The sequence below is a fragment of the Rhincodon typus genome, chromosome 5, assembly GCF_021869965.1.
Source record: "Rhincodon typus isolate 14 chromosome 5, sRhiTyp1.1, whole genome shotgun sequence".
NCBI classification, from domain to species: Eukaryota; Metazoa; Chordata; class Chondrichthyes; order Orectolobiformes; family Rhincodontidae; genus Rhincodon; species Rhincodon typus.
In genome coordinates, this window is record NC_063336.1 from 73481605 (window position 1) to 73494402 (window position 12798).

At 42.0% G+C, this 12798-nt stretch overlaps 1 protein-coding gene across 1 annotated transcript in view; it reads right to left on the reverse strand.

The window, feature by feature from the left end:
- Nucleotides 1–12798, reverse strand: part of LOC109919852 (regulating synaptic membrane exocytosis protein 1-like) — a 424455-nt gene that overhangs the window by 120282 nt on the left and 291375 nt on the right. The window contains exon 22 of the mRNA XM_048597070.1: nt 3310–3482. Coding sequence (XP_048453027.1) covers nt 3310–3482 — 173 coding nt within the window. The remainder of the gene's footprint in view (nt 1–3309; nt 3483–12798) is intronic.

Here is a 12798-nt window from a genome sequence, read left to right on the forward strand (position 1 = left end):
GACTTGCTATGATCATATTGAAGGGCACAGCAGGTTCAAAGGGCTGAATGGCCTACTCCTGCTCCAAGTTTCTATGTTTCTATGTTACGTGTGACTCCAGACCCCCTGCAATGTGGCTTACTCAACTGCCCTCTAGGTAATAATGGATGGCCAACAACAACCTCACTTGAACAAATAAAACAAAAGCGCTCTGTTCTTTTTAGCAATGGAACTAAACAAGGAACTCTATATTGGTTATTGACGTAACAATAAAATCCATCAGCAGACAACCAAACACCAGATCTGGTGCCATGATCATCATTCATTCTTCGTTATATCTGAGCACATGGCAACATGGAACACAGCACAGTGCCTGATGCTACAGAGACTGCAGAACCACCATCGTAAGCTCATACAACAGGAAGCCCACAGGGGAGTACAGAAATAACAACACTTCCCATACAGTGGGCCATGACTCTGTCAGTGTCTCTGGAATGGCAGGAATGTACATCCCAATTAATCGATGAGGTATGTCTGGCTCTGCACAAACAAGCTGGATGACTGAGGCCATTGCAGCCACTAAAGGTGACAGCTTTGGTCTCACTGTCACTCCTGTTGTCAGGGAAAATCCACCTGTATCCACAGAGTTCACAATTTAGTCTTTAGTGTAAACCTTCATGATGAACACTGTTATTCACAAAAAGTAAACACAAGAAAAATAACACTGGCATTTCATGACCACTGGACGTTTGGAAGTGCTTTAGAGTGAAGAAAGTTTAGCCACTGGTATAATGTAGAATATGCACTAGCCGATTTACACACAGTCAGGTCCCACAAACAGAAAGGTGAAAATGAGCAGCTAATTTGTTTTTGTGATGATAATGTAAGAATTAATCAATAATCAACCAGGGATAACTACCGTGATCCTCTTCAAAGCAGTGTCATGTTCTTTTTGTTAACCCAAATGGACACTTGGGGCATAAGTATAATGTTGCATCCAACACTCCAGCACATTCAACAGTGCATCACTCCTTCAGCACTTCACTGCACAGTTAGCTTTGACTTCTGCATTCAATTCTTGGTGTGAGAGCTCCTAAATCCAGAACAGTGTGACTCAGGAGTGAGAGTGCAACAACTGACAGATATTCAGAGTAACTACATTCAGACAACAATGACATTGTTAGAAAATATGATAAATCTTTCTGAATGTGATTTTTGAAATATTGTACCTGCACACAGATGCTGTCGATATATTTCTATACATATGACTATTTAGTCTTCTTTGTCAGGTACTTTTTATTTAGGATCTTTGTACCTGTTTTGTTTCTCACTGGGTCCTCAATGATTTTGGAACTCCCTCCTAAAACTTGTGATCTCTTTGGCACCAAACTCTCCTTTCATCTCAATATCCACACTTTTTTCAAGTACACCAGTGTCCAAACTCACTTACCTGACAAACTCCATTCACCCAAAAGCCCTGTGCTGGCAACTCATTAAGCAATGCCTCGATCTTAAAACTTCAAATATATTATTTGGCAGTGGAATACGCCACTTTTAAACTTAATACCGAATTGATTGCGCAATGATGTGCTTTATCCCAGAGGATCTTTGATGAAATCACTGCTCATTAATCTCATTACACTCTAAATGTGAAATAGTTTTTGGAAGATTATCACATAAGTATTTCATAAATCACCTTCCAGACTGCATTTGCCAATTTGATTTGGCTCTGTCTACAGGAGGATTGAAATACTCTACAAAATTGTCCTTGTTATAAAGCTCCAATGTTTCCTTGTTTAGTACCCTGGTCAACTGCAGAGGGGATCTATGAAATACTACGACCAGTGTTTTTTGACTTTACTATTCCTAATTTCGTTCAAATAGATACAATTTCATGCTCGTCAGTGATAGAGAGAATTCGAGTGATAGAGAGAGGGATAGAATAAGTGAGTGTTGAGAGAAAATGGGAGTAACTGGGAGAGTTCATGTGAGACTGAATGAGTAACAGGAAAGTAGGTGTGGGGAGGGAGGGAGCGGGTGTGAGAAGTATTGAGCGGGGAGGATGGGTGGGGCACAGAGAGAGTTGGTGGGGTGGTGGGAAAGAGGAGAGTGTGTGTGGGAGGGACGAGTGTATGAGCCAGAGGTATACTCAGCTTTCCTCTCCCTTCTCCAAAAAAAATCCAAAAAGCAGGTTGGGAGAGGACAAAAAACTAGTCTGAAAGGCAACTGCTTCTGACCCCCATTTTGCTATGAAGTGTGCAGAAATCAGTTTGGAGTCTGCGCCACCTGAGAGAAATCTTCGGTTTGTGATGATTAAACCTAACTTCTTTGAGTAGCCCAAGCCTTTCCCTCGTGACCAGAACTTGGACAAGCCTGTCTTTCTCTGGCTCTGCTTTGCAACTGAAACATCAAAAGAAGATTTAGTTGGTTCAATATGTTCCTTCGCAATTATTCACGACAGAATATATTAAAATTAGTCTTGTACTTAAATTATCATATTGTTGCTTTGGATTTATTTAAGTTCACAATTATTAATGTGCCAAACCTTATATTTCTGAAATCTGCTGAGTGAGATAAAATGGACAAGCCTGCTGCAATAGGACACAAAGCACCTAGGGAGATTGGGAATGACTAAACAGGGGGATGCAGGGCATTGCTTTGAAGTAACTATGGGAGATATCTAGGAACAGGCAGCTGAGCTTTACCTCAAGTCACCAGAAGCTGAATGTCATCTCCTTCTTAGATCTTCTTTTCCTGGCTTCCTTTCAGTATGCCCCATCTCTCTTTCCCTCTTCTACTAACACCATGATATCCTCATCTCTTTTTTTTAAATTGCTACATCCCTGCTGTTTTTTAGGGATTTCAACCTACTTCACAAACACAGCATGCAAAATAAAATCAAAACAACCTAATTGGAACCTAATTAATTGAGCAGAATGTGACAAACAACTCACTTCACTAGTTGATAATAAAACAGCTTCTTCTACTTGCCCATTATAGGTTGTACATTGTTAACTTTATCCCCAAAATTCAAAGAAAAGCCAATAAGTTTAAAAACAGCTTAAAGCCTATGAAAACACTACACATGATGCAAAATCAAGGAAATGTTCGAATTGGATCCCCATACATCAATATGAAATGAAAAGGAAACATTCAACCATTGGCACAATATTGAAATGCTGCTGAATAATGAAATATAATATTGTTCAGGTGAAAAAACCTCCAGCAAACCCAGCAGCAACATCAAATTAACGAGACGTATAACACCACTGCATATGAAATATAAAGTTGCAGAAATTGCTTTATACATTGCCTAGAGGTAAAACTCACCTGATTTTGCGACTGCCCCTCGGCCGCTCTGATTGTACAGACATGTAGCTTGTGCTGCTGAGGCGTGAGGCACTGCTGGTTCGCGAGATGGCTGACACATCACTGGCATCACTGTCTGATGATTTTATTGAAATATTATCAATGCTTCTGTTCTGATCCTTGTACAGTAGATGCTAGAAGTGAGGAAGGTAAGAGATCATTATTAATTTTAATATCCGCACTAATGAACAATGTCATTTATGGACTTCAGTACTTGTGTGATGTGTACAAAGGCCATACATCCGAATGATTGGCTGCTCAAATCAACGTGTATTTCCACTTGTTCGTAACAGGCAGAGTACAGGCCATATTCAACCAGCTCACACTTGCAGAACGCTAAACAAAACCTCTACTGTTAGATTTGATTCTGTGATCAGAGAGCAGTCACTGAAGAATCCAGAGTCTGCCAATAAATACGCTAAAAACCAGTTTAAGATTAAGCACTGAGCTTGCAACATTTACACATTCTCTACTGACACCCAATCACACCCAGATTTTCTGCAAACTAAAGGAAATGCCTTTTTGAATTACCCAGGAACTTAGGGAATCTATCCTAGTTTCTTGTGTTAACTCCACAGCAATGCCTCAGGCAATTGGAGTTCCCTTGCTGACCAAAAAGCTGCATTATCTTCTATAGTACAAATTGTTGCGATGGTTTGAAATCTGGCATTCTTGCATTTGTCCTGATGAGTGAAAAATGAAAAGTGTCAATTTCATGTCTCTCTTTTCAGCAGTGTTTAAACTTGTCTTTTGCTTTCCCCTTCAGACAATTCTAAGAACCTGGCATGTTCCTTGCTTGTTATCTACAATTATTTATTCCTTAACTGGTGCGGTTTTTTTTGAGACCAATGGTCAGTATCCTCACTATAAGCAAATGAGAACTAAAGGCTTTACTGATTGGCCCAGGTTAACAACACCAATCAAGAACCTCATTGTTAATGAGGTCAATGTGGTCCCAATCACCACAAAATCTGAAACAAAAACTGAAATTGATAGAGAAACTCAGGTCTGATAACTTCTGAGGAAAGAAAGCAGAGTTAACATTTTGGATCCAGTGACCTATTTTCAGAACTAATAATAACTAGGAAAAGGTGGATATATTACACTGAAGAAGTAGTGGGGTAGGAAGATGGAAGGAGTAAGCGATACATGGAGTTGGACTCCAGAGGGAGTCCATGTGGGAACCTGCAGCCTTTAAGACTCGACAGAGTTCAATAATTTTAAAGAACAAAGAACAAAGAAAATTACAGCAACAGGAACAGGCCCTTCGGCCCTCCAAGCCTGCGCTGATCCAGATCCTCTATCTAAACCTGTTGCCTATTTTCCAAGGATCTGTATCCCTCTGCTCCCTGTTCCCATTCATGTATCTGTCGAGATACATCTTAAATGATGCTATCGTGCCCGCCTCTACCACCTCCGCTGGCAACGCGTTCCAGGCACCCACCACCCTCTGCGTAAAGAACTTTCCTCGCATATCTCCCTTAAACTTTTCCCCTCTCACCTTGAAATCGTGACCCCTAGTAATTGAGTCCCCCACTCTGGGCAAAAGCTTCTTGCTATCCACCCTGTCTATACCTCTCATGATTTTGTAGACCTCAATCAGGTCCCCCCTCAACCTCCGTCTTTCTAATGTAAATAGTCCTAATCGACTCAATCTCTCTTCATAGCTAGCGCCCTCAATACCAGGCAACATCCTGGTGAACCTCCTCTGCACCCTCTCCAAAGCGTCCACATCCTTTTGGTAATGTAGCGATCAGAACTGTACGCAGTATTCCAAATGTGGTCGAACCAAAGTCCTATACAACTGTAACATGACCTGCCAACTCTTGTACTCAATAGCCCGTCCGATGAATGAAAGCATGCCGTATGCCTTCTTGACCACTCTATCCACCTGCGTTGCCACCTTCAGGGTACAATGGACCTGAACACCCAGATCTCTCTGTGCATCAATTTTCCCCATGGCTTTTCCATTTACCGTATAGTTCGCTCTTGAATTGGATCTTCCAAAATGCATCACCTCGCATTTGCCTGGATTGAACTCCATCTGCCATTTCTCCGCCCAACTCTCCAATCCATCTATATTCTGCTGCATTCTCCAACAGTCCCCTTCACTATCTGCTACTCCACCAATCTTAGTGTCATCTGCAAACTTGCTAATCAGACCATCTATACCTTCCTCCAGATCATTTACGTATATCACAAACAACAGTGGTCCCAACACAGATCCCTGTGGAACACCACTGGTCACAGTTCTCCATTTTGAGAATCTCCCTTCCACTACAATTCTCTGCCTCCTGCTGCCCAGCCAGTTCTCTATCCATCTAGCTAGTATACCCTGGACCCCATGTGACTTCACTTTCTCCATCAGCCTACCATGGGGAATCTTATCAAACGCCTTACTGAAGTCCATGTACATGACATCCACAGCCCTTCCCTCATCTATCAACTTTGTCACTTCCTCAAAGAATTCTATCAAGTTGCTCAGACATGACCTTCCCTGCACAAAACCATGCTGCCTATCACTAATAAGCCCATTTTCTTCCAAATGTAAATAGATCTTATCCCTCAGTATCTTCTCCAGCAGCTTCCCCACCACTGACGTCAGGCTCACCGGTCTATAATTTCCTGGATTATCCTTGCTACACTTCTTAAACAAGGGGACAACATTAGCAATTCTCCAGTCCTCCAGGACCTCACCCATGCTCAAGGATGCTGGAAAGATATCTGTTAAGGCCCCAGCTATTTCCTCTCTTGCTCCCCTCAGTAACCTGGGATAGATCCCATCCGGACCTGGGGACTTGTCCACCCTAATGCCTTTTAGAATATCCAACACATCCCCCACTCCTGATGCTGACTTGACCTAGAACACCTTGACCTGGAACACCAGGTCAGAACACCTTCCTTCATGTCCTTTGAACACCTCCACACCTAGATCCTCTCCTCACATGGGCTCCTTTAAGCACAGCCAACCAACTTCCACCAACTTATGCTCCCCGATATCAGATTTCTTTCTCCCTAGCTTACCATTATCTATCCCTTTGTCTACCTAACTGTATTTCTCTGTCTCTACCTATCACTTACTCCTTTGCACCCCACCGCTGTCCCTCCAACCAAATATATTCCCTGTCTTTAGCATATACCACCTTTTCCTAGCTACTCCCAGTTCTGAAGAAAGTCACTGGACCTGAAATGTTAATCTTGCTTTCTCTCAACAGATACTGCCAAACCTGCTGAGTTTCTCCAGCAATTTGTTTTTGTGAAAGAATATAAGGAATCGGAGGAGCAGCCATTTGGCTCATTGAGACTTCTTTGCTATTCAACAAGATAATGGCAGATGTGACTGCGACCTTAAATCTATTTTTGTGACTGTCTCCTCCCTAATCTCATTTTCCTTTGTTAATCAAAAATCTGTCTCAATGGCCCACCTCCAGTGCTCTCTATGACAGAGAATGCCAAAAACTGCCTTTCAGAAACTAAGAAAATTATTCTCATCTCTGTCTAAAATGGGAAGTCCCTTATTATTAACTGTGCTCCCTGGTTTTTGATTCCTATAAGAGAGAATATCCTGTCAACATTTAACTAGTCAAACCACCTCAGAATCTTTTATTTTATGACAACAGTATAGAATATGGCCAACTGATGTTTGAAATCTATTGGCCAATTTAATACCAGGGACTTTCATGGAGCACAATAATTTTAAAATAGAACTAAAAACATTGACTTAAAATGGCTACAGGTTGCACCTCCTCCTCACAGGTTGGCTAAGTTTAATAAAACTAACATGGATTATACAAACACCAGTTGGAGCTTTTACCGAAGGGAACTGAGGCCAATCAACAATCCTCCACATCACTGATGGGAGGTGTTAAAAGATCATTATCTCCCATTTGATTTGCACCTTTATGAGATTCCTCACATGTTGGAATAAAATTATCAAGCCTGAAAACATAATTTCTGCAGATATGGAAGATATGCCTAGCTTGTATTTGAAGGAGCTTTTAGGTCAGAGCAGGGGTGTTGGATTTTTGATAGTGGAATGAACACTGGCTGAAGAAGGTTCTGTCTCTGCCTCTTCAGAAGAAAAGCGCCCAGTGACAACACTGACTATAAGAAAACATCAGGAAGCTGAGGACATTAAAATAACTGCAATATTACCTAACGTTGATTGGTGATGAAATCAACTAAATAATCATGGTCTCAGGTTACAACTTAATGCTTTAAGGACATCCTAAGAGCTGTTTTTTTTTTAAATCTTCATTTTGGACTGGACATGATCCCCTTTTAATTTTGTACAACTGCATCCATTTGTTTGTATGTGTCTGAAGGTGTTTGACACAATAGACTCAGGAGGAAGGTTATAGTTCATGGAATAAAAGGGTCAGTAGCAACATGATATAAAATTGGACGAGTATCAGGAAACAGAAATTAATGGTCACTGGTTATATTTTGGGGCGGAGGAAGGTTTGTATTGAAGGTCCCCAGGTATTGGAACCTTTGCTTTTCTAAATAAATATTAATGATCTACATGTTGGTGCGCAGGGGACAATTTCAAAGTGTGCAGACGATGTGGAACATGGAAGAATTGTAGAATGTGAAGAGAACTATAGAACTCTGAAAGGATATTGACAAGTTAATAGAGTGAGCAGATAGGTGGCAGATGGGATGAGGTTCAAAGCAGAGAAGTGACAAGTGATGCACTTTGGTTGGAAGAACATTGAAAAGGGGAGCAGGAGCTCAGGTATCTATGTGTGCAAATCTTTGGAGGTGGAAAGACAGGTGGAGAGATCAGTAAATAAAGTGCTCTCTTCTTGATTGATACATAGAGTACAAAAACAAGGAACTTGAAGAAGACACTAATTAGAAGACACTATAGTATTGAGTAAAGTTCGAGGTGGGGGGGGGACAGGGGTTGGTCACACTATCAGAAGGATGTAAATGTTTTGGAGACTATGCTGAAGCAATTTACAAGAATAGTTCAGGGATGAGGAATTTCAGGTAAGAGGATAAATTGAGGTGATTGGAACTGATTCTCCTTGGAAAGAAAAAGACGAAGAGAACACCAGATAGTAGTTTTCAAAATCAATGCAGGGGCTGAATAAAGTAAAGAGGGAGAAGCTATTACCACTCATAAAAGAATCAAGAATGACAGAACACAGTTTGAAAGTGACTTGCAAATACTAGCAGATGTGAAGTGAGAAAAAAAACCTTTTCACACAGTGAGTAGGAGGGTATGAAATGCACTGCCTGGAAATGTGATGGAGGCGGGTTCAATTGAAATATTCAAGAGGGCATTGGATGAATATTTGGATAGAAATAGTCTGCAAGGATATGGGGAAAAGGGCAGGAAAATAGCACTAAGTCATGATGTCATTTGCACAGCCAGTTCATTTAGCAGGCACAATAGACCAAATGGTCTCCTTCTGCACCATAACAATTCTGCTACCATCTGAGAAGGTTGTAAAGACGGGAGCTCATTCAATTGTTTGCACCAGCTATATCAGTTTCAATAGGATCACCTCTAATTCTTTCAAACTCCAATGAATGCGTCAAGGGGATCATCTCTGCATTGTGTCCTCTGTAAAGAGGCCCTGATTGCCCAGTGGCCAGAAAGGTGGGGGAGCAGAATAGATTGGAGTTGTGCATTGCGACTGTGCAGAAACATAATGTAGTAGATTCAATGGGAATTTCCTGGGATTCTGAAATGCAATGGACAACAGTCCTGCATTTGGAAGCTTCTGAAAAAGCCCCTGAGAGCACTGAAAACTTCTGAGGGTTCTGGTTAACAAATTAGACTCACTTAAGCTCAATAGATACCCAGGGAAGTTACAGAATAAAAACTGGGTATCTATTAAACAGACCCAGACATGGATCTTAAACTTCCCCCTTCCTAATTACACTCCTCTACCGCTTACATCCCTGTCAATCACTCTCCAACAAAACATCTTTTCCCCACTTCCTTCCAACCTATCAATTTGACTCGATTACACCCTCTCTACTCTTCATCTCTCATTCCTGCCATGACCTGCTGACCCCCTCATATCGCCAGACTCTACAAGCCCCTGGCCTGAAATGACATTTCCAATACCCCCCCGCCAAATGGTCTGACGCCGTCTCCAGATTTCCCCCACTGGTGTGAACTCACCCCCAGAAACAACACCCACCTCCCTCCTGACTCCTCGGTTATTGTGACTTGCTCTGGTGCAGATGGCAGCCATTCGCGTTGGACTGTTTGTACCTGAACAGAGCTGGGACTAAGTTCCTTGCAGCATTTTGTTAGCTCAGTTGGACAGAGTTTATAGTAAATCAGCAGGGGTTTGGGATTCAGGAGCTAATATCAGTGAGGAGTAGCAGGGTGCACAAAATACACACATATACACAAGCACACACAGTCTCTCTCTCGCTACCTCTCTCTGTCTCTCACACAAACACATCCTCTTTCACACACACACAGAGTCTCTTTCTCTCACTCTTGCTCTTTTTCACTTTCTCTGACAGAAACTGGTGGGCTTTTCTGTGTATCTGAAGTTAGCAACTAACTTGTCAGTATTTTTGCAGATGTGGTGTTTTCTTAAAAGGACAGGTTTTAAAGCTGGGCTGTGCAGTGGATGGGTTTTGTGCACTAATGAACAGTAATTTTCTTAGAAGATTTCTTAGAATCCCGAGAGTGTGTAAATTGGCCCTTCATCTCCACAAGTCCACACTAACCCTCAGAGTATCCCACCCAGACCCATCCCTCTAATTTACACTTCCCTGAATACTATGGGCAATTTAACATGACCAGTTAACCTAGCCTGCACATCTTTGGACTGTGGGAGGAAACTGAAGCACCCAGAGGAAACCTACACAGACACGGGGAGAATGTGCAAACTCTGCACAGACAGTCGCCCGAGGGTGGAATCAAACCCGGGTTCCTGGTGTTGTGAGGCAGCAGTGCTAATCACTGAACCTCGACGTTATGTCTTAAAGTCAAACAAATTTCAACTTTTAGAAAGAGATTCCCCCAACTCACCAAACTCCCATCCCCTCTGTTTAAGCTGAATTTCTGATGTAACAAAGGTGATCAACCGTATCCCAAACTATAATTCCAGCTTTTCCATGAAAACCGTGTCAGCAATATTGCTCACATATGGGTAGAAATCGATCCCATTTTTTTGAAAACATTGCGAAAGAAGATGAGAAGTTGAATCTTTTTATACGAAATGGGAAGAGAGTGCTGATTGGCTTGGCCATCATTGCCATGGAGATGCAGCAAAAACAGTTACCTGTCAATCTTAATTCTCAGACCAGACAGGTAGACTCTGATTGGTCAGGGTATTACCATGGGGATGCAGTTTGTAGTTCCCCATTTGTCTTGCGCTCTACCATGACGTCCAGGAATGGGAACTGTTTGTTCTTCTCCTCCTCTCCGGTGAATTTTATTCCGGTGAGGGTGTAGTTTATAAGTTTATAACACCCTCACCGGAATAAAATTCACCAAAGAGGAGGAGAAGAACAAACAGCTCCCATTCCTGGACGTCATGGTAGAGCTCAAGACAAATGGGGAACTGCAAATGAAAGTACACCGAAAAGCCACACACTCAGACCAGGTACTGAACTTCAACAGTAACCATCCCAGCACACACAAACGAAGCTGCATGCAAACACTATTTAGAAGGGCAACAACACACTGCAGCAACACGGAACTACGCCAAGAAGAAGAAGAATACCTCTTCCAGGTTTTCAAGGATAATGGATATCCAAAGAATTGGGTCTTAAGATGCTTACACGAACAGCATCAGAAAGTGACTACATGGCCCAACACACTCATCACACTACCCTATACCAGAAACACATCGGAACTCACCACAAGACTCCTACGACCGCTGGGCATCAGAGAGGCACACAAGCCCACGTCAACCCTACGACAACTGCTCACCTGAACTAAGGACCCACTCCCTACCATGGACAGGACCAATGTCATCTACAAGAGCCCCTGCAAAGACTGCGAGAAACACTGCATCGGATAAAAAGGAAAAAAACTAACAACAAGAGTATTGAACACCAACTGGCTACAAAAAGACATGACCAATACTCACTCATCTCAATCCACATGGACAAGGAGAACTACCACTTCAACTGGGACAACACCAAGATCCTGGGACAGGCTAGGTAGAGACAGGCACGAGAATTCCTAGAGCATGGCACTCCACGAAGCATGCTATTAATAAACACATTGAACTCGATCCCATATACATTCCACTACGAAGGAAAACCGGAAGTGAGGCAATCCATCTCAACGGACCCCAGAGTTTAAAAACAAGGCAGGAAAACACACCGACACTTCATCGGAGGCTGCACTGAGGATGTTACCAAGCATGGTAATGAAACGTCTGCGAAACAAGAAACCAGCTCGGCGAGCCAACCAACCTCAACACCCACAACCCGAGCTACAAATCTACTCCAAAACCTTACAAATATGTGATACCAGCTGATCTTAAATTGGTTTCAAGTTTACCTCCTAGCATAGGTCAGGTTATTTAATAAATTATTTCCAAAGCAGAATCAGTTCTAATGGTTGATATACTTTTCTGAGGCTGACAAGCATGGGCTGGTTCAGCACGGGCAGCCTGCTGCCAACAGAGAAAGATCAAATGGACATGCTACGTGATACAGTCCACCAGTCATGAGGATGGAGGGCGAACATATCTGGCATCTCACCAGTGCCAAAACCCATATCATGTTATTCATTTATGAATCACTTGTTGGACTTGTGTAAAGGTGGTAACCTGCCTCATGATGTATATGATAGAATTTGTTCTCACAGTCACTACACCCACCATGTATGTGGTTACCCTTGACACACAAATGTGATGTCCCTTTTACGTCCTTTTTTTTCCATAACTGATTCTGCACAGTGTGAATTGGCCAAATGACGGTGTGAAACTGTTGCAATCATGCCCAAATGAATTTTCCACATACAAAGTGAAGGATTCCTTCAAATTCACTAAGACCATGTAAGAGCTACATATTGAGAGCAATAGCATGCCCATGTGCTCTTTCAACATTGCCAGCTTACTTATCAGTATACCATTCAAATAAGCCATTGAAATCTGGACATATCACCTGTGTCTAGTTTGGTGTTCATCAAACTCATGAACTTAGCAACATGTGCTGTTGACTTCAGTTCCATTAACACTATATATGCCCAAATAGATGGTGTTACCATGGGATTTTCTTGAGGTCAAACTCTTGCTAACATCTTTGTTGGTAACCATGCAAAACATATCTTTGATGGCATGATCACTAGCCTCCCTTGCATATTTCCAACACATAGATGACATGTTTGTGGTACTTGAATCTGCATTTAAGAATTTCTTTATTCTTGTTCTATGATCTCCATCCTGGGCTGAAATTTACCACTGAAATGGAGTACCCTTTTCTTGTTATATTCATTGAGAAATCAGCCAAATT